Source organism: Uranotaenia lowii, chromosome 2, assembly GCF_029784155.1.
Source record: "Uranotaenia lowii strain MFRU-FL chromosome 2, ASM2978415v1, whole genome shotgun sequence".
In the NCBI taxonomy this organism is placed as follows: Eukaryota; Metazoa; Arthropoda; class Insecta; order Diptera; family Culicidae; genus Uranotaenia; species Uranotaenia lowii.
Genome location: NC_073692.1, coordinates 157,221,201 through 157,244,958, shown reverse-complemented (window position 1 = coordinate 157,244,958; position 23,758 = coordinate 157,221,201). Strand labels below are relative to the sequence as shown.

General features: G+C 37.3%; 1 protein-coding gene across 2 annotated transcripts in view; it reads right to left on the bottom strand.

Moving 5' to 3' along the window:
• Positions 1-23,758, bottom strand: part of LOC129748583 (uncharacterized) — a 443,445-nt gene that overhangs the window by 21,845 nt on the left and 397,842 nt on the right. The window contains exons 7-10 of one of the 2 annotated variants that reach the window (XM_055743239.1): positions 23,599-23,756; positions 23,396-23,517; positions 23,217-23,280; positions 13,840-14,019 (exon numbers count right to left, since the gene is read on the bottom strand). In XM_055743239.1, coding sequence (XP_055599214.1) covers positions 13,840-14,019; positions 23,217-23,280; positions 23,396-23,517; positions 23,599-23,756 — 524 coding nt within the window. The remainder of the gene's footprint in view (positions 1-13,839; positions 14,020-23,216; positions 23,281-23,395; positions 23,518-23,598; positions 23,757-23,758) is intronic. The other variant, XM_055743241.1, reaches the window with a different exon arrangement.

Below are 23,758 nucleotides of genomic sequence, written 5' to 3'. Positions count from 1 at the left end.
TAATAAAAATATTTATTCCAATATAACAATCGTATAGAGTAAGGTTGTCAGAATTTTTTCAGCACGTATCCGGGCCGGACAAACCGGTCAATTTTTATATAAAAACCTGGCAAAATCCGGACATTCGATTTCAAATTGATGATCATAAATCCGGGCAAATTTTGTCAAAACTCAGAATTTCCTCAACAAAAATCAAGAAAAAAAAAATAGAAAAAAAAATTTTTTTTCATCAAAACCCATCGATAGATTCTTAAACGTATTTTAGGCTTCCAAAAAACCTTTCATGATTATTTTTATAAAACTTGCTCAAAAAATTTCGTTTTGGAGGTGTTTGTTTGTTTTTTTTTTGTTTAATTTGATGAATAAAGTGAATAAATCCGGGCATTTTTCAATGAAATCATGGCAACCGGGCCGGGCCGGAATGTTCTCAAATTTTGTATTGAATATCCGGGCAAACCCGGATAAAACCGGGCAATCTGGCAACCTTAGTATAGAGTAGAATACGAACTTCTTGACGCCATATTTTCAAAGCAATAGTAAACTCTCAATTTTTTTTTAAGAAAAAGTTTTCACGAAGTTATTAATATCTATCGAATGACTTATATTTATACAGTAATTTCCAGATAAAAATGACACAAAAAGTGCTTTTATCTGAAAATTAGAAAATTGCGCATTTAAGTATGCAAAGAATATAGGGTAGTTTAAGAATTCTTTATTCTGAAACTTATAAACTGTGAAATGAAAACTATTATGGCCAAAACAGCCAATGGAACTTTTATCTTTCGAATTTGCGTGATTTTTGCCAAAGCTTAGGGCACCCTGATTAAAGGGTCAAGTCTCCTTTTACCTTCAAAACGATTCTAGTTCATCTACGGGTTCATGTATCGATATAACTTTTGCAGCATCTAGATATTCTTTAAATAACACGCTGTCAGAAAATGCAAAAGACGGCGATCTGAATTTTTTTTTCCAAAAAGATATGATGAACATAAGAAAAAGGGATCAAGTATCCCCACTCTCTACTACTGTATTTCTACCTTGTTTTACCTATCGTATTGTGTTGAGTTTTATTTTTGTAAACAAACATTTCAACAAAGAAATTACAGTGATAATAATACCATCGTCTAGTCCAGAAGAATCGATTGAACTTTCTTAGTTGAATCGAAAATTGAGAAAAATGATCAAAGGTCAAGCAAAAGTTCAATAGAAAATAGATGGACATATCCGTCAATTGTTGTTCGGGACAAATGATGTTGATTAAATCAATCAATTAATTGAGTTAAACTACCACATACGAACGCATCGAGAAAATATGTATTTACTCGATGTACCAATTATCTACCAACCTCATAAGGGAAGGTAACTTCATTGACCATGTACGGCAAAAATAAATTAGAAGACAATGGCATTGACAATTTATGACCACAATTTCTAAACTTCATGATGGTCCAAAACGTGAGAATCAAAGTCTCGAATTAAAAATTGTCCTACCTCATTCAATGAAGAACTTTTTCATAGAATAAAAAAACATAATTCACTCACCAGCTCAATTCATCACCGACCGTATCAATCAAATGTGAATGAGAGTGCTATTCCTACTAACTCATACATCACTGCATACATATGTTGCATGTCGCTTTCTTTGTTCTTTCATACTGTAATAATCATTTGGAATGGTCTGGGAAAACTGACGACAGTCAGACTGTCTCTCCGATCCAGGCGCGGTCCTATGGGGGGGGTGATGGGGGTGATCACCCCCCCCAAGCGGCAAAAAACCGTTAAAAAATACCCGCAAAAGCTCAAATTTCTATAAAAATTTGGAACTTTTCTTATAAGATGTGCTTATAAATTTTCAAAATTTTCCACTCCGTGGGGGTGTTTATTCAACAAAAAAGTTAATTTATCACTTAAAACGCTCAATATTTAAAATAGTCGGCCCATCAAACTTAAGCAGCAATAACTTACAATTCCCTGGACTGAATGATAGGTACCAAATCACTTTTGTTGATAAGTAACTCAATAAAAGTGTGTTGTTGATTTTTGATTTTGAATTTGCTATTAATGAAATGTAGGGACAATTTTTTTTAAATTGTCAAGAATTTCCCTCATATGCCTAAATTAACACGAGCAAATCGTAATAAATTTTATATTTGCTTCAAATTCAGAGCTTCTAAATTCTTGTTTTTGTTTTGAAATTTAATGAATTGAAAAAATTGAAAAAGTCATATAGGGGGGTGAATATGGTTATAACACTGAAATACTTGAAATATTTGTTCTGCTGTCATCATACATTTATTACCTTCAATATGCAGTTTTTCAGTCGTTAAACTAAAAACGTACGGAATCATGTGATTTTCAATTTTCTTTATTTTTAGAAATTTCTACCATGTTTAATGGATTAACAGATCTTGGTTGTTCTAAGAAGTATAAAAACCTTTGACCTTGAAGTGTTAAATTGCCTTTATTGTAAGAAATTTAAATTTTAGTCAAGTTATCCATCAGAGTGTTCAGTTTTCCAGTAGACGTTTAAGAAACTTACAACTTTAATTTTCTAACTTTCTAATCTTTTTTTTTGTCTTTTAGTCACCAATAAAACAAATTCAATCGTAATAAACAACAAGTGTTCATGCCGGATTAAATTCATTTTTGATGAAGTTTTGAGCAGCGAAAAGCTTCCCGTTAGGATTTTTTTGTGTTTCAAAATATTTCTTAAATCGAAGTAAAATTATCAACTCAGAATCAGGAAAAATCATTATAATAAAACTTTACTTTGAGAATATAAAGCCAATACATATCTGAAATTTAAATATAAATATGGATTTAATTTTTTTTCTTTTGTTTACAGATGGTTTATTGCGAATTTTTAAACTTTACAAAATTATATCAGATGTCTAATGCTTATCTCTTTTAAAAATCTAAAGTAGTACTATTTTTCACTTGCGTTTATAAGGAATGCATGACTTATTGCAAAATAAGAATTCAGGTTCTGAATCACTATAAAGATTCTCTTTCGCGAGTTTTTTTCACCCTGAATTTTCACCATTCAATTATGAATTGTAAACTTAAAATTAATAACCTATTTTATGAAATTCAAAAACATAAATTTAAATTACAAATCTGATTTTATTTAATTCTATTTAAAATGTATCACATCAAACATTCATTTTATGGATGACCATTAAGAAACTACAAGTACTGCCAAACATAAATCGAATATAAAATATTCATAGTAAGAGTTTAAATTAAAAAGAAAATCTTCTCACGAGATTTCAGCAACAATAAATCGAAAAAAGTGATAGCGTGTTATGACTTTTGCGTTCCCTGTGAGTTTTTAGAGCCAAAAAGGAACAAAAAAGTATTTATAAAAGTTGTTTCAATATGAAGGAATTCATCTCCAGAACCCAAATTCTGCATTTAAAACTATAACACAAGGAAACAAAATCTACATTTTCCGAGGTGCAAAGAATTTGAAAACTGTTTTCGTCTTATTTAGGAGCACTAAATGCAAATTTGTATTTTTTTCAGCTCTTGTTTCCGGTAAAAATTTTGAAAATACAAGGTTCATTGAACAAATTTGTGCTTTTTTTTAGCAAAAGTGTAAAATATCAAAAAGATTTAAAAAAAAGGTTTAAACTTAATTTTAAATTTTCATGAAGACTGTGAGTAATTTACCACGAGAAAAAATTAAAGAAGTAAGTATCTTTCCCCATTTTGTAAAGTACGAAGATTATCTAGACGAAATCTGTATTTTTTTCAGGAATTTGTCGATTTTTGGCATTCTTCCCTCTAATCTGTATCGTTGATTGAATAAAGGATCGTGAAAAGATTTTACATATTTTTTATTGTTCATGTTTTGATAGGTTTTAAAATTACTAAATGCCAGTAAATAAGAAAGGAGAGAAAAAATCGGACAAAAAAATCGAAATAAATTTTAAAATATCAGAGCTCTAATATTTGAAAGCTCTGGAAAAAATCAAGATAGCTTGAAATTTTTTTTCTACATTTTCATCTCTCAAGAACGTTTGTATTATTTTCATTGAAAAAATTACATTTATAACGAGAAATTATTTAATGAGCTCTTTAAGTGACAATTTTGAAAACCAGATATGCCTACAAATTAAAAAAAAAAACTATCAACATTTTTTCGCAGTGGATATTATAGATTCGCTGGATAATTTATAAAAGGATGTGTAAGTTGTGTAGAAGGATATTGAAATGAGTAAATATATAGAGAAATTTTGATAAAGTTTTCATTATTCATCTCTGGTTTCATACTTTTTTAAATATCTGTTGCTCAGTGAAATTCATGGGGAAAGGAGGAGCAGTGTGCAGCTTATATTGTAGACTCATTTGCAACTGACCATCCCCCCCGCAACCCCTCCCCCTCTTTTCACTCACCAAATGATTGTTTTGACCAGATATTAACGTTCCTTCACATTGACTGATTTTTTGAAAATTGGAAAATCACCCCCCCCAAGAGCCAGCTCTAGGACCGCCCCTGCTCCGATCACACCCATGAAGTCCCCTCTTTCATGCTCTAGCTTGGCTATAGTTATGTTGGTTGTTGAGTTTGAATCCTTTTACGATGATAGAGCCGAAGTTTTACTCGGTTTGTTGATCCCTTTATTCCGTTCGACTCAATGTGGTCGATGTGTACGTATGCTATACGCGTCCTGTATCATTCATAAACGAAATCCAGCAAATGAAGCATAATTCTCACACATAGACTAAACAGAAAACGCGTGGCCGAGAAGTTGATAAACGGTGAACGTACCAAACATGTGTCGGATTCGAATGCACTTTTATGCAATCAGGAGTAGAATGCATTTAAGCTTCATTTAAAAATTCCCGCTTGTCCTGATTGTTTAAAATTGGTCTATTAAATTTCCTGAATTTTCTTGATTTTCAAAAAAACATCTCAATTATAATCTTATTCGTAATTGAACTTTAGGAACTGCGAACAAATCTGTAAGAGCAAGTTCACTGGTGTTGGGAAAAAGTGGTAGAAATTTTGATACTTACGGCACATTTTGAAAATTTTCCCATGCAAAAACATTTTCAAGATCTGAGGACTTCTAGTTTTTTTACAACACGTGTTGTATTTTCGCATGCTGTGATGCAAAAATAGCAATATTTCTATCACATACGGCTGAAATAGAAACAGTGCTGTAAAAAAATACAACGCCCCAAGATCTTGAAAACATTTTTGCATGGTAAAATTTTCAAAATGTCAAAATTTCTACCACTTTTTCCCAACACCAGTGAACTTGATCTAAGAAAATAGTTAAACCCATTCAACCGATGGAAATCTTCGATTCAGATGATATTTTAATGTCGTTTTTCGACAAGAGCTGCAGGCCAGCCAAGAAGCTGCTCACTTCTGTTGCATAAATTAAGACGTTCACAGCACCTGTATTTTGCCTATATTTAGGCAATCCTAGCAGAGCTGCATATTGTTTCCATAAATCTATAGAGGCGTCCTGAAAAATCCTGATTTTTTTTTCTTCATGGTGTTCTGATTTTTCACAAAACCACCTGGCACCCCTGCTATCAATACAGTATATCAATGCCAACACGTGTTTATTTATGACGTTACAAGAAAAACGCGTTTGAAAATTTTGTCACCTGTAACCCGCATACGAAGAATATAACCTTTCTTTGCTTAGAAAACAAAGAAAGGTTATAACATTTATAAATACTTAAAATTATTGAAAAAAAAAAGATTCTTTGAACCATTTTCGAATTCGGTCTATAGAATTTGTATCAAATAACTACTCGTAATTTTAGAGGCAGTAAAATATTAGAGCAAGTTCACTGGTGTTGTGAAAAATTCGTAGAAATTTTGACACTTATGGCACATTTTGAAAATTTTGACATGCAAAAACATTTTCAAGATCTGTGGACTTCTAGTTTTTTTACAACACGTGTTGTATTTTCGCATGCTGTGATGCAAAAATAGCATTATTTCTATCACATACGGCTGAAATAGAAACATTGTTGTAAAAAAATACAACGCCCCAAGATCCTGAAAACATTTTGCATGGTAAAATTTTCAAAATGTCAAAATTTCTACCACTTTTTCCCAACACCAGTGAACTTGCTCTTATTGGACTTGAAAACCCGCGCGAACTTTTCAACGCAACGATATTTGATAGCTTGAAACAAAGGACACACATAATAAAAATGGATTCTGATAAATACACTAAGAGCAAGTTCACTGGTGTTGGGGAAAAGTGGTAGAAATGTTGTCACTTTTAGCACATTTTGAAAATTCTTCCATGCAAATATGTTTTCAAGATCTTTGGGCGTTGTATTTTTTTACAGCACTGTTTCTATTTCAGCCGTATGTGATGGAAATATTGCTATTTTTGCATTACAGCATGCGAAAATACAACACGTGTTGTAAATAAACTTGAAGTTCGCAGACCTTGAAAATGTTTTTGCATGGCAAAATTTTCAAAATGTGCTAAAAGTGTCGAAATTTCTACCAATTTTTCCCAACACCAGTGAACGCTCTAAGTTAATTTTTTACTAAAAATTGGATTTTGTGAATAGATATTCATAGGAATTATATCGTTTGGTCGTTTCGTTTGGTTTTCAATGCAATTGCAACACTGTTCTTCGTTAACGTAAGCTTTATTGCGTTTGGAACACTGTGAATTATGCTGTGATATCCAAGTTAAAAGAAAAATTTCATCAAGCTTGTTCGAAAGAAAGCATATTTTGATAAAGCTTATTTTGATTTTGTGACCCGCGGGACTTTCTTGTGCAGCCCGCGAAGCTTTTCTCTTATTGAATCAATTTATCTTAATGTTTCTCAAAGACTTCACACCAAGGCTGCTAAATATCAGTCATTATCGGTCCATCTGACTAACGTCTAGTAGTCAATGTTATCGAAAGATTATCAATGTCGTCTACCAGTTGAATGACCAAGCTACAATGTCAGTCAGGCAGCAATGTCAATATTGAATGACATTTTTGAATTCCACGCGACCCACTCATACGATCGACTTTCTATTCCATTTTCAGACTGAGTTGGGATGGATTTTACGTAAGAAGTTGCGCATCAGTTGAAAAAATGTAGTTTTAGGCTGTAAGAAAAAAAAGTCATAGCAAGCACGATGTCGTTCATTCAACTTGGTCATGACATTGTAAGCTTATGTCGCTGACCGAAAATCAGTATCGCATGACATAGACATGCTAAGCAGTATCAAAGTCGGCTGACATTGCCTGTCTGACACTGATAATTTGAAGCTCTGCTTCACACTTCGAAAAAAGCAAAAGCAAATTTAAAAAAAAATCTAAAGACTGCTAATAAGCACATGCAGATGATTATTATTTTTTTCACTTCCGTCAAACAAAGATGAAGCAATATAATAAATCTGCTCAACAAACATTTTTTTAAATATTAATTTAAAATCAAATAAGGTAAAGGCCGCTAATTTCGTGACACTTGAATTCTGAAAAAAAAAAACAATTTAATCCTTAAGAAGTTAAATATATTTTTTACGAGAAATTGAATCATTTCACTTTGAAAACAACAAATTCAAAAGATTCTCATAAATCAGCGATACCAATCCTATCACTGTATTTTTTCCCTTTATAAAAAAATACAAACAGTCTTGATATTTTATCATTTTGAGCCGACCACTTTTTAAACTTTATTAGAAATATTTATACATTCTGGAAAATTGAATATTATTCTTCTTCTTTTGTTTTCAATTGTTTCTATAATTTTGAGATTTTGCAGTTCATTCTACAGTTTTTCAGTCTTGAATTTTGCATTTCCTTATCCAATCTGCAATCGTTGTCGATTTATCCCCAAGTGCATAATTTCTCTTCCGGATATTCAGAGTTGTGGATCAAAATTTTTTTGGAATTTGAATTCCTAATCCTATGCCTTTCCCAGTATTTAGTATAAACATTTAGATTATAAAATCTTTTCGAATCTTAAGAAACAATTAACCAATCAAGAATGTAAACTGTAACCAAGATTCTTTGACATAATTTGTTTAATATTCTGTGAAATTATAGTTTTTCTCGGATATCGACAGCATTTGTTCAAATCAGGGCCTGGATTGCAATTTTTGTTTTTAAACAACGAATCAACGTCCAACTCAGAAAAGACAACGGTTTCGAAAGAAAAAAATAACCTCAGAAAATTTTCGTTTTTGTGGAAAAAAGCTAGTCAAATATCTTTGTTCAAAAGACGATGGTTTGGAAAAAAATCAAATTGCCTATTTGAAAAAAAAAAATCATTTTAAAATGATCACAAAAACTGACTTTTATTTAGTGATCCATCTTATCAATATCGGCTGATATTGCCTGTCAAACTTGTTAAATGATGTGAAATCCATTTCAAGTTTTTCTGCAAGATACTTGTAGTTATAAAAATAAATGGTCTTATGTTCTTGCGCTCTGCTGATTATCTGCAGTGTTATCTCGAATGCGGCCCGCCGACGAAATTTGGAACTCAAATTGGCCCGTTAGCTCAAAAGGTTACTCACCCCTGATCTAGACGATGTAGACCGCTTGCTTTGTTTTGGAGTAAAGGGTGTATAATCAATTTTTCGGGGAGAAATTTTCATTTTATGGTTTTAATTATTTTATATCTTTTGCTCAAAGTACACTTTAAATCTTATGAAACATTTATTTTAAATGGTTTTTGTGACAAGGAAGAGCTTATTTTAATCCACTGAAAACGGTTTTTTTACGTTGGCTTTTATTCCTTTTTTAAAATATTTGTGCTGAAATAATCTTGTTTTATAGAAACTTATTTGTCAACTCAATAAATCATCTCATCGTGTCGAAATGCTCTAGTTCATCAATTTCTAACAAGAGCCCATCGAAAATTGTACAAATTTTGTGATATTTAGAAACCTTTACTGGTCTTGAAAACGACTACGTACCAAATTTCACGTTTGATCAGTTCAGAAGTATTTTAGTAGTCTATAGGGAACATACAGACAGACAAACATTCATTTTTATATGCAGGGTTGGAATAAATATTCCGTAATTTAAAAAAATGCTTCAAAACCGCAATCCTCCTTAGCAATTGTTCAAATTGACTCACCTGAATTAACAAGCAATATTCTTTGGAACCTTGGCAACAACATCAAACACAACAAAAAATTAAGATTAGCTCGAACTTCCCTTCCTTGACCTCAATACAGTTGCGATTGCCTCCGACGATGATCGACGATGATGAAAATTTTTCCTACAAGATGGATTACATGGAAGGTTGTTTTAGGTATACTGCCCTTCTACGCAAGATTGTCCCATGTGGAAAAACGAGCAAGCGAGAAAAACGTGATTGAAATTTTGATCTGTTTTTCGGATTTTCGTTAAATTTATGGCTCTTCCGCACCTTTCATGCATATTGTTTTTGTAGTTGGTCAATTTACATTGGAATCTATACTTACATTTTGATTTTTCCCCAAAGCAGAAGATAATCGTCAAAAACGCTTCGTGTGACACTTTTGCGTAGAATATGAGCGTGTGTTTTTTTGTTTCTATGGAAAAACTGTCACACGAGCTCTTTTTTCTTCTTTGTTATTGTGCGGAAACGGGAAGGATTTTAAAGTTTTCCGGAAAAAAATTATAATTGAGCGTTCAAAACTATAGATAAGATGAGTGCATTATTGATGCTGAAGGTTTACGGTTTGGAGTCAAGTTTAGAGAACAGTGACAGACAGTAATGACGATTTCCTCGGATTCAATGACACCGAAATCAGAATTGGATCAGAACGGTTTTTAAAATGTTTTTTCTAAGTTTAAGGATGATCCGAATCAATCCGATTCAAGTTTTTTTTAAACTTTTTTTAGAACCATGAAAGAAATAATCAAGGAAGATTCTACGCGGAAGCGCAATATTGCGCATGGATTAATTGTTTTCCTGTGGATGCAGGAAGTATTGCCATAACCATATTAGCCGGGATGATCGAGCTCATTTGAATAACACATTCTGGAGCTTCGATAACGTAGGCCAAAAAATACTATAAGTATCCGAAAATATGCTTATTATGAGGAACCAAAAATAAGACAAAATGATGGATCTGAACCGGAAGAGGAGAAAAAGCTTTCACTGAAGTGACCCCCTCTCCCTTGTCCATCCCTCTGACCTTCATTAATAAAAAAAAAAGTACATTTAACGTTCAACATTACAGTACAATGTGTCACTGAAGCGATTTTTGAGGAATTCTGTTACAGTCGAGTGGTGTTTGAAGAGTTTTTCTCAGTGGGACATTCTTGCGTAGAAACATCAACATAGAGACAACCACTTAGATGAAAATATCGTAGATGTTCAGAAGAAAGTATACTTTTTTGTGTTTGTATTCGAAAGATAACACCATAATAAGCAGTTTCCAGCAAAAAAGTGAAAATGACCCAAAAGTCACACGGGACATTCTTGCGTAGAACGACTATGAGCGATTGAATCGAGAAGTTATTTAGAAAAATCCGTAAGATCTGTCAAAAATTGGGTGAAATTTTAGCTGCATCCCATTTGCACCAATGTGAAATCATCACCCAAATTCGGCAGCGCATCCATCGCCTATGGTCGATTTTGCGGAATTCCTCAAGCTCCAAGCCTACTGAAGCTGTGAATAGGAGAAAATGTTCCTAAATGCGCCTACGGCCGTTAGACGAAATGGCTGACAAGACAACAATCAATGCATTTTGAGGGCGATATGCTTTGGACATAAGGCAAGAAAGAATTTTATGAATTTACCAACTAAAAAAAATTATAAATTCATACAAGGTTTTGATACCTTTTGATGTAATATTTGTACTTTTAAAAATTATACGTAAAGAAGCACAAAACAAAAACTTGGGTTATTTTTGTTACTTATACAAATGAACTTAAAAAAGAAAACAAATTTAGGGTTTTTGAAGGTTTTATAACGATAAGAAAGTGGAATGCGGGCGTATTTTTGTGTGACCCTATCATTTTTGTAAAAAGCATCTATCCTTAAAAAACAGGTTAAATAGAATAAGCATATGATTTTTATTATAGACACGAAAGCCACAACCGTGATGAAATGTCTATAATAAATTTAAAAAAAATATATCATTCAAACTTCGAATCTAAGCCCTAATTAACATCTTAAGAGAGAATTGAAGATCTCAAAACAGATTTGCTAAGGTTTTTCTTATGGATGAACTGCCTCCATAGTATTGCATCCCCAATTTTTGACATAAATTTTAAATAAACAGCAGCTTTGTCGTATGAAAGTTATACGGAATTATACGGAAATATTGCCAGCAAAACAGAAATTTTGCCACAACATAAACAGGCGCATTTGCATAGCGGCTCGAGGTTCAGCTTTTTAGACAACAGTTATAATAAAATCGTTTTCTCGAAAACAGAAGGAGATTTCAAACAAAAATGTACTCCAATGCCAATGTATAGAAAACAGATGCCTGCTCATGTTTATATAGTTTTAATACACATATTCGATGTAATATTTGATTGAATCAGTAGTCTACTTAATAGGTGCATATAGCCTGCTTCTTCCCTACATCTGGACCAAAGTGCTCCGTTGTCACGAAAGGTCCGTTGCTAAGTGGTAAGCAGGAAGTATTGGTCTTGAAGTTACATTCAAAAACCAGCACAGGGGTCCTGCCAGGCACACAGGTTTGGTCTTTTTCATGAAATAAGCTGAAATTTTTTGAAGATTTTTTTTGCTGTTGAATGCTTCTGCTGACTCTCCTTGAGGAATTGGTGGTAGTGAAAATCTTGGCGTTGATGAAGAAAACCCTGTGAAGAGTTTTAGTAGCAAACGACGTCGAAACATGTTCGACTTACTGATTAAATGTATTTCAAATGGATTTCATTTTATTTTTCTTCTTTTAGTTTCAAAAGATTCTACGTGTAATTTTTAATATTTCTCAATTCTAAAGGTTATAATCAATGAAGTTCTGCAAATTATTCGGTCCGAATAAATATAAAAGATTTTATAAAAGATATATATTATAAAAGATTTTATAAAAGATATATATTATAAAAGATTTTCTCATCCCAGCTCTAGAATGATGTCTTTTCAAGCAGCGTTTCGTGACGTTCGGCCTGTAATTTGAAACGCTTCAAGTTTTTCTGTTGCTAATATTTTTAAATAACGTCTTTCGGGGCATCATTCAACAGCAGGGTTAGATGCAACATTTTTATACCACAACACTTATTCAATTTTTATTTTAATATTATATAATAAATTTATCATTATATGATCAGAAAAAGATAATGACATAGTTTCTCACAACGTGAGATAGTTTTTTTTTTAATTTTTCATACTCATAGAAAATTTAAAAAATCGAGCAATAGATTTACACATTTTAATATTTTTCGATGCCGTTAAAAACTTTACCCGGTATGACGGATTGGCTTCATGTAATCACCTACAAACGTTATATTGCTTTTATTATCCTTTATCAACACTGTTGGTGGAAAAAAAAAATGTCGGACAATCACCAATCTTTTTTAAAATATTTTTATATATTATATAATATTTTTATAATTCAGTTACCAGTCTGGGCTAAAATGCATCAAAATGCAAATCAAAGATTCGCTTTTTAAATCTCGTTTCCATATACATACTGGAATATGATTGTTTTGCATCACGCGTTTGTGAATTTCAAAATGTCATCCTTGAAAACATTAATTTTTATCATAACAGCTAGTAGAGTTTTGTGCATTATTTTTTACCCCTAAATGTATGCAGCACCCTTAACCTTTAATTCGAACAAAAACAAAAATTACTGCAATTGGTGCTTTATTTATTTGAAACTATAAATTTACAAACGTTTTCATTAGATTTTTCATTTGAAACTTTGTTGCAACTTACCCCTTTTTCTTAGTACGGTGAAAATCGCATGTTTTTCTAAAATTATAAATAACTGGTAAAACCTATAAATTTTCTGACGTCATTTTTTTTTAACCTTAAAACTTTTTATGAACTTAAAACTTTTTATTACTCACAATTAAACTTAACGATAATCGAAATTTTTTCAAACAATGCCCTAACGATTTATAAATGTTTGTTTTTGGGTAACTTCAAGATCCCTGATGCACTTTCCACTGCCAAACTGACATCAAAATAAGTGCATCTACCATTTGTTGATAGTAAAAGCTCGCACACAGCTCTATGGGTACAGCATGCTTATCTTCCCTTCCCGATTGGATGGAGTTCTGCTGTCTGACTGTCAATAAAATGCACCATATGCCCTTCTTATGGGTTTCAGCTGGCCCAGCACAGCACACACAACAACTTCAATATGCTTCATCAGTCTGTCTGCTGACTGCATCACAAACGACTAACGAGCAAGAATTCTTCATCACATTTGCTATCGTCGTCGCCGTTGGTTTGATTTAGGTTTCGATTTCGTTTGTTCGATTGAGACTTTTTTTGTTTTTGTTGCTTGTTGTGTTTGACTGCACACTGTTTTGCTTTATACTAAGAACGACGACGACGACGTCGATTTGCTTCTACTCTGGCATGGGGTTGGGAAAGATTCGATCTAAATTTGACGGTAAATTTCTTTCTTTCCTTAGCACCCCGTTGCATGCTAACCATTTATATGGGTCGTCTTGTATACTATAGGTTCTTTCATGCGTATCGATGCACTAAATAATTATCACGATTAAGAGCTAGGTCACTTTTCACATCGCTCCCAGAATCTATTTGGGAAGAAAGTTTGAACGAAGGCTCACACACAGGTTGCATATCGAGCACGAACACCACCCCGAGTGGGATGATAAATCTGGGAGAAAGGACAATGTCCTGCTTCGAGAGGATATTTTCTATGATGGTATAATGTAATATATCTTAAAGTGGGAGCACTTACCAACACAGGCCGGCAACGGACGGTTCCACGTGTGCCTGGAAGTGCAGACCAGCTCGCGACTGGGCTCAGCTGTGTCGGGAAACACAAACAAGGGATCACAGACGTACTTCGCGCGGTGCTCGCTTCGACGGACCAGCGTCATGTGCGGCGGTGTCGGCGACGGCAACTCGCAGCCGAGAGCTAAGGTAGGTGAATACAAGGATCGTCGTCGTTCGTATCGGGTGGACAAAGGCAGGAACAAGGAACGGCAGGAAGGGTGTGGTGCAAACGGCAGATGGCCGCACGGGTTCAAGTGTAAGGGGGAGAGAAAAAATACGAGAAGCGAATAAGCTATAGTTTCGTGAGGTTGCTGTGCATTGCCTAAGTATGGGTGAGGAAGCGTGGATCAGCTGGTGTGTGAATTAATGGAGTGATTCAATCTTGGAAACATGGATTTATGTAACATTAATGTGAACATCGAAACATAAGAGTACTGTTTTGTTTTAATTTTATTTAATATGGAACTGAACTTCTTTTAAATTTTAGTTCATACAGCTTAAATAAAAATACCTATTATTCACTTTATGGTTTCGAATGAAACCCTCTCGAAAGAGTTTATTGAAAACTTTATTTTAATACAGATAAGTGATCAAGAATTATTAAGAAATTTGATGTACGGAATCATACATTTTTATAAATAAAAATCAGTTTCGTTCAAAACGGTCGTTAATGACAAAGCAATAATTGTTGCAAACAAAACAAAAAACAAGGCAAGTTTTCTATAAGGTGTTCACCCAAATCATAAATTCTTATTAGCGAATTTGTAATCTGTATCTAAAGTTAAAGCGAGTAAACTGACCTCAAGTTCCACGTAAGGCCTCAGGCGACCAGCGCCAAAAGTTGGCCCACCCAACCCCGAATTACTCTTTTCCACTCTGTTGTAGAGGAGGTCATGTCTTATTCGTGTTACTTCTACTGTAGGCACGACAGCACTCGCATGGCCTCCCGAAGGATAGCTACGACTGTGATAATTCCCGGCGCAAATGTCATTCTACACCGACTCAGATGATTCACCCAACATCGAGAGCCACTCTACTTCAGCTGCACACCCTGCAACTCCCTAGTCGAACGCGCCCTCTGTGACGGAGGCTGTGAGGATAAGACAAGACCTTCTCCGCAGTCGAACTCGTAGGGAGAAGAGTATTCACGTCACGGAATACTCTCGGGTTCAGTGGTCTCACGTCGCCGTCGGATGAGCCACTCGAGTCGTAAGCGTAAAAGACCCGTACGTGAGCTGTGACAGGCGCGAGTCCAAGAAAGCTGCTCTCGATTCGGCACACGACGGGCAAATTTGCTAGCCAAAGGAAGGTGGAAGACCGGACCACGGTCGGAGTAGAATGCCCTTTACGCCGTGACTTCACGTCGTCGGCGGGTGAGTCACTCGAGTCGGTGTAGGACAGCCCAAACCAAGGTGTAGCCAAACCAAACGGAGCCAAGATCTCCAGCCGTTAGATGAGATGTCATTGGTCTCTTGCAGTGGTCTCGACAGAGGCGGAGTCGTGGTCGCGATAGTCGTGGAAACCAAGCGAGTCTCGAGTTACGAGTAAAGGCCGTACCTCGATTCGTCAGAGGACAGGTCCTTAGTCTTGAATCGTAACAAGAGGCAGCGTATATATGCTGGAGTTTGGACTTGAAACTGAGTAAACCGATGAGCGCATAAACGTGGACTTGGTCTTCCATCTCGGGTGCCTTCGATGCAGGTCCGGAAGGGAATTATGACCAGGTCCCAGGTGGATTTCATGGCGTAGGGGTACAAAGTATCTAGAGTCGACCAATTGCACCCATGAACCCAGAGTAGCATACTGGGGAGACGCGGTGGCTCGCCGTGCCTTAGGTTGCAATCCTTAAAAAGAATTTATCACCTGGGTGATCAACTAATAAAAAAAATCCTGCAACTCCCTGAGATTCGCTGTGGAGAAGTTTATGTATTACTGTGTTTAGATGATTTCTGTTACCGCAAGTTGAGCAGAATGGCGAGGTAGTCATATGTCCGAATCATGGAGCGTTCGGGGCCGGCCAAGAACTGCGATAAGTAGTACATAACTCACTTCAACGTGTTTTCAGTTTATCCAACTCCCGACATTGAGGATCAGACGCCTTCCTGTCTCTATTATATTGTCCCATCAGCTGCTATCAGTTAGTCATCGAGGCTTCTCAAGCGTATTCCGCACATTGGGCGTGTTCTCTACACGTTCCTTTGAGATGGAAACAAAACCCGCGACTTCGCAGGTCAATTCCGAAGAGACGACGCAGTAACCGCTAATGATCCACAGGCTCATCAGCCATTATACTCAGCAGGTTACTGCTTATCTAACGGGTGGCAACTAAAATTTTGGATCTTTTTCAAAGCCACAGTACTCAAACATAAACGAGCTCAGAGAAAAATGAGAGTGTGTATGTGTGCTTTTCTTCTCCTCTTTTCGTCAGTATTTTTGTTTTGTTTATGTTACCCAGCTTTGCTCAAAATGTTCTACGAACTGCACAAAAATCTTTGCAAAAAGTATACAGTACAACATTTTAAAAGTGAAAATGTGCCGGCCTTCACTGTTTACCATATTCTAATATCCCCAACAACTACTCGCAAGCAAGGTTGTGGCAGACCAGCGAAAATAATCGACGCAAAAGTACTTCGTTCTCTTTCTCGTGCCTTCAAGAACAAGGATTCCCTGAGCCAACGGGATGCCGCCAAAAAGTTAAATTGTTCTAACCAGTACATTGGCTAGACATTGAAAAATGCCCCAGAATACACTGAGGATCAGATATGACTCTTAATTCCCAATACCGGGGTATAGTAAAAAAATATTCCTGAAAATTAATTGTGGATAGTTCTACTGCATCTCCGAACAATAAATACAAGTTCAAACATAAGTTTGACAGAAAGTGATGCCGATGCCATACATCGTCATTTCCGAGAGAGGTATTGAAAAGCCATGGTCCAAGCAATCTGCTTTCGCTATCAATCAAAATGTGTACCAGAATGAATGTTAGAAGAATATTTTTATGCCGTTTTTATAAAATCATCATGCATTTGGACAATAAATGTTTTGACCGGAAAAAGCGTTATCGCATTATGCCAAAAAAACAAACAGAATCCTTTCTGAATACTCATTCGATCCCATTTGTACCCAAGAACCACAACCCGACAAATCTGCATCTGTGTCACCCAATCGAAGATTTTTTCGGAACTTTGAGCTCATTGGTATTCAAAAAAAGTTGACAGCCGAACAGCCGATTATGGACCGTTTTCAACTGTTCACTAATTTTTCTTCAACAATGGACAATGTACCTTTACATAATTCCAATAAATCAAATCTTCTTCAAGTACACTTGAATTTTTGTCACAGCTTGAAAGAGAAATTTCAAAATTGTGGTTGCCACCCGATAGGGCAGCTTTTCAAGCCACTTCACCGTATAGCAGGTTAGACGAAGTCACGCTGCTGGTCACAAGCTGGTCGTCGATCATACATGTCAAAGGTAAAAACGAGATCCAAACAATTTTGGGAAAATCAGCTATTTAAGAGCAGGTCATGTGATTGAATCTAGACTTTACTCCAAAATTCTTAAAACACATTTGAAAGGTCTTTGTTATTCAAAGTTTCAAAATTGTTCAAGATTCAGACTTCAAAATGATCAGTCGAAGAGAGCGCGCTGTAGCTGAGTTTGAAGAACCGCCAGAAAAAAATTTGAAGACAACGTCGTTCCTGAGGAAGAAAAAGTGTTTGAGTCTGCTAATGAGCAAGAAAAGGATTTCGAAAATTCCATCGAGGATGAGTGTGGCATTCGAGACTGGCAATAAAAGGTCCTGGTCAGCTGCCTGCTTGGCTTATCGAAGAAACCAACGAATGTAGGAGAAGAATGAGCACCGGAAGTCGTTGGATATTCAAGATCAAGGCATGACTGATACTCCAAGGCTACTATCAGTGACCAGAAGTAGATTTTGAGGAAGCGTACACTCCAGTAGCAATTCAAACAAAGTTTCGCCCCTTGCTAACTGTAGCCAGTCTTCGTAAAAAGGTCCTGAAGCATTTGACGTTTAAACCGTCTAACTTAACGGTCAATTTTCGAAGAAAGTTTTCATTCGACAACCTCCCGGGTACGCAAAACAGGGTAAGGAAGAATTGGTATGTCGACTGAATAAAAGCGTGTATGGCCTAAGGCAATCAGAAAGATGCTGGTACTTCCGTACGAATGACGTTTTAAAGCAGATGGGATTTACGCCAAGTTTGGCAGATCCTTGCATTTATGAAACTGATCGAAATAGTAAAAAAGCTTGCATTTTATTCTTTATGTTGACGATGTTTTAATAGGATGTGGAGATGAGGCCGAGATCGATCCTATCCATGAAGAGAACGGCAAACAATTTGAAACCACAGGTTTAGGTGCACTGAAGTACCTCCTGTACCTAGAGGTTAGCCGTGTAAATGGTCGCTGCGGCATATGTTCGAAAGGTTACATCTCAAACGTATCTAAGCATTTCGGATTGGGGAAGGCCAAGGTTGCGAAAACTCCAATGGGAGTCCCCGCACGGGACGATAATCATTATCCGAAATTGCCGAACAACGTCGGCTATCGCAGTCTTGTAGGATCGCTGCTCAAATTGTCAGTTAACGTTGAACCGAACATATCAGCTGCGGTTTCCTTTCTTGCCGGAAAAGTCGCGCAGCCTCCAGTTGGCGGACAGTTATTGAAAAACTTATCCGAGACAACTGTCTCTATTATATTGTCCCATCAGCTGCTATCAGTTAGTCATCGAGGCTTCTCAAGCGTATTCCGCACATTGGGCGTGTTCTCTACACGTTCCTTTGAGATGGAAACAAAACCCGCGACTTCGCAGGTCAATTCCGAAGAGACGACGCAGTAACCGCTAATGATCCACAGGCTCATCAGCCATTATACTCAGCAGGTTACTGCTTATCTAACGGGTGGCAACTAAAATTTTGGATCTTTTTCAAAGCCACAGTACTCAAACATAAACGAGCTCAGAGAAAAATGAGAGTGTGTATGTGTGCTTTTCTTCTCCTCTTTTCGTCAGTATTTTTGTTTTGTTTATGTTACCCAGCTTTGCTCAAAATGTTCTACGAACTGCACAAAAATCTTTGCAAAAAGTATACAGTACAACATTTTAAAAGTGAAAATGTGCCGGCCTTCACTGTTTACCATATTCTAATATCCCCAACAACTACTCGCAAGCAAGGTTGTGGCAGACCAGCGAAAATAATCGACGCAAAAGTACTTCGTTCTCTTTCTCGTGCCTTCAAGAACAAGGATTCCCTGAGCCAACGGGATGCCGCCAAAAAGTTAAATTGTTCTAACCAGTACATTGGCTAGACATTGAAAAATGCCCCAGAATACACTGAGGATCAGATATGACTCTTAATTCCCAATACCGGGGTATAGTAAAAAAATATTCCTGAAAATTAATTGTGGATAGTTCTACTGCATCTCCGAACAATAAATACAAGTTCAAACATAAGTTTGACAGAAAGTGATGCCGATGCCATACATCGTCATTTCCGAGAGAGGTATTGAAAAGCCATGGTCCAAGCAATCTGCTTTCGCTATCAATCAAAATGTGTACCAGAATGAATGTTAGAAGAATATTTTTATGCCGTTTTTATAAAATCATCATGCATTTGGACAATAAATGTTTTGACCGGAAAAAGCGTTATCGCATTATGCCAAAAAAACAAACAGAATCCTTTCTGAATACTCATTCGATCCCATTTGTACCCAAGAACCACAACCCGACAAATCTGCATCTGTGTCACCCAATCGAAGATTTTTTCGGAACTTTGAGCTCATTGGTATTCAAAAAAAGTTGACAGCCGAACAGCCGATTATGGACCGTTTTCAACTGTTCACTAATTTTTCTTCAACAATGGACAATGTACCTTTACATAATTCCAATAAATCAAATCTTCTTCAAGTACACTTGAATTTTTGTCACAGCTTGAAAGAGAAATTTCAAAATTGTGGTTGCCACCCGATAGGGCAGCTTTTCAAGCCACTTCACCGTATAGCAGGTTAGACGAAGTCACGCTGCTGGTCACAAGCTGGTCGTCGATCATACATGTCAAAGGTAAAAACGAGATCCAAACAATTTTGGGAAAATCAGCTATTTAAGAGCAGGTCATGTGATTGAATCTAGACTTTACTCCAAAATTCTTAAAACACATTTGAAAGGTCTTTGTTATTCAAAGTTTCAAAATTGTTCAAGATTCAGACTTCAAAATGATCAGTCGAAGAGAGCGCGCTGTAGCTGAGTTTGAAGAACCGCCAGAAAAAAATTTGAAGACAACGTCGTTCCTGAGGAAGAAAAAGTGTTTGAGTCTGCTAATGAGCAAGAAAAGGATTTCGAAAATTCCATCGAGGATGAGTGTGGCATTCGAGACTGGCAATAAAAGGTCCTGGTCAGCTGCCTGCTTGGCTTATCGAAGAAACCAACGAATGTAGGAGAAGAATGAGCACCGGAAGTCGTTGGATATTCAAGATCAAGGCATGACTGATACTCCAAGGCTACTATCAGTGACCAGAAGTAGATTTTGAGGAAGCGTACACTCCAGTAGCAATTCAAACAAAGTTTCGCCCCTTGCTAACTGTAGCCAGTCTTCGTAAAAAGGTCCTGAAGCATTTGACGTTTAAACCGTCTAACTTAACGGTCAATTTTCGAAGAAAGTTTTCATTCGACAACCTCCCGGGTACGCAAAACAGGGTAAGGAAGAATTGGTATGTCGACTGAATAAAAGCGTGTATGGCCTAAGGCAATCAGAAAGATGCTGGTACTTCCGTACGAATGACGTTTTAAAGCAGATGGGATTTACGCCAAGTTTGGCAGATCCTTGCATTTATGAAACTGATCGAAATAGTAAAAAAGCTTGCATTTTATTCTTTATGTTGACGATGTTTTAATAGGATGTGGAGATGAGGCCGAGATCGATCCTATCCATGAAGAGAACGGCAAACAATTTGAAACCACAGGTTTAGGTGCACTGAAGTACCTCCTGTACCTAGAGGTTAGCCGTGTAAATGGTCGCTGCGGCATATGTTCGAAAGGTTACATCTCAAACGTATCTAAGCATTTCGGATTGGGGAAGGCCAAGGTTGCGAAAACTCCAATGGGAGTCCCCGCACGGGACGATAATCATTATCCGAAATTGCCGAACAACGTCGGCTATCGCAGTCTTGTAGGATCGCTGCTCAAATTGTCAGTTAACGTTGAACCGAACATATCAGCTGCGGTTTCCTTTCTTGCCGGAAAAGTCGCGCAGCCTCCAGTTGGCGGACAGTTATTGAAAAACTTATCCGATACAACTGTATTCGATATTTACTCTCGGGCTCGAACTCGCGTTCATCGGCTCAGGAACCAACAGATTTGCCTACTGAGCTATATCAAAAGCCCGATGTCGATACTTAGGCTGTACTATTGATTCGAAGTTTGATGGCGCCGTTATGAAATTTCGAAGATATACGGACGCAGACTAGTTTGGAGCTCAACGAGCCCGGAAATCTACTTCGGGATACGCTCTTACCGTGAGGGGAACTGCCGTGGGCCATAGCCTGGAGGAGCAAGAAAACAAGTTCAGTTCAGTCGAAGCAATCAATGGAACAAATAACAACATACACATAATTAATAAACAACTGGTAATTGTGACCATCAAAATGATTTAATATATGAGGTAGCGAATTATTAGAAATAAAGTATTCCAAGAACAGAACAGTACAAGAACAGAACAAGTCTCTCCTTTCAACAGCCCAAACAGGTTATGGGCCCAGCACTAGTTAAAGGAGGAGTACCGGAATCATCAGTGGCGAATAGAAGAGCCAGCGCCGAAGGAAGGACAACGAACCGAAGCTCGGAAGGACAACGTGCCAGGAACCATTGGAAGGTCATCGAGACAGGAATCAGAACCACTGGAAGGTCGTCGGTGCAGAGCCATTGGAAGTTCGTTGTGTCGGACCCATTGGAAAGTTGGTGAGCCGGGAATCGTGGAAGATTGTCGGATCAGGAGCCAACTGGATGGTCATCGAACCGGGAAGCGAGGGAGAGGTCAACAAGCCAGAAAAAAACACGGGTTGTTGGGTTGGATCTATTGGAAGCGGACCGGAATCCATTGGAAGGTCGGCGAGCCGGGAGCCAGAGGAAGGGCGTCGTGCCATTGATGAAGCGTCGGGTCTAAATAAGAGCGTCGAGCCGGAACCCAACAAGGTCGTCGGACCGGAGCCACTGGGAGGTCGTCGGACCGGTGTCATGGAAGGTAGCTGGGCTGAGACAACGAAGCAGTCGTCGGACCAGATTTACTGGTAGGTCTTCGAAAACCATGAAATGTTGGTAAGCCGGTATCATCGAACGTCGTCAAGTCAAGAACCAGGTGGTGGTCGTCGATCTAGAAGCCACTGGTGGACTTGCGAGTAGGGTATCACGGAAGGTCAAGGTGGTGCCATCAAAGGTCTTCGGATCGGATAGCCAAGTGGAGGTCGTCAGGCTCGAAACACTAGGAGGCACAGAGGAGCTAGATGGAGGCCGTCGGATCAGGGATCATGGAAGGTCGTCGGACCAGGAGCCAATGGGAAGGTCGTCGTACCTGGAGGCCAGTTAGAGGTCGTCGAGCCAGGAATCATGAAAGATCGACGGGCTGGAGCAACTGATAGATCGTCAAGCCGGAAGCCAGAAGTAAGGTCGTCGAGCTGCAATCCGGTGCGTGTGTTGAAGAGGAGAAGTTTCATCTTCAGGTGAAGCCGCGTTCGTACGTTCCGAAATACTAATCGTTCCAAACATATTGAGATGAACCAGATGTTCGCTTGGAATACTTGCGTACCCAAGAAATGATTCCTGACGCGCTGACAAAGCCTTTGGATCGGTCAAGCACCTGAAGTTGATGGAATCGATGGGTAATCGACTGGTAATATATCAAAATTTACTGTAAGTATGCTGTTTTTGAATTATAGGCGTCATAGACAGGAGTCAAACGTTACTTCAGAATCTTTTAAAGCGACTCTTTCAAGTGAAGAATTAACTGATTACTTGCACTTTCCAGCATGTGCCATGCTCTATTCATGTCTTATTGGAGCGCAGCAAAGCTCGAAGATAAGCTTACCCGAGTGACAAACTTGTGGAACAAGAGACGGCATATCGTAGAATTAGTTTGAAAAATGTTTATAAAGCCTTGGTGTTTCAAAAGTAGGAATGTAGCCATTAAGTTGCCTGCTCTGAAAATCCATCGCGCTTACGTTGTCCCATCTCTTATGAGGTATTAACCCTTGATTTAATGATTTTTTTCTTTTTAAATCATTGTAAATAGTTGGAAATGATTTGTACATCAAGAATTTATAACATGTACCTGAATAGTGTATCAGCACTCCCCGTTTAGGATAGGCCACTTTAGTTGTCGTTCGCACGTTGACCTATTTGAAGAAAGATTGAAGAAGGTATGTTGTTAATAAAGCAATTTCTAATGAATGAACGTAAGAAAATCTTAGGGTTATTCGGAAATAATTTTTAGAGTCTACTTTAACTTACTTCCACACGTTCCTGCGCGCTCACCACCACAATAGGGCGCGTGCTCTCGGCGCAACTGCTAAACAGGGTCTGATTTGTGTTCAAATCCCTGATCTCAACGTAATCTCTACATGGTTCATCGACTGGAAAATTTGAAGAAGAAAAACCAATCATTTTAAAATATTGAGATCAACCATTTTTAAATATCAACTCAAGATACTTACACCGCAATGCTAAATCTAGTATAGTTAACCTAATTTTTTGGTGCCGCTGAGCGTAGAGTGTCCACCGGCAGACACTATCACCGATGTAGTACTTGGGATAACCGGGCGTCATCAGGAAGCCCTGGCGCAGAGGGTGCTTTAGAAGCGTGCGCTGAATACT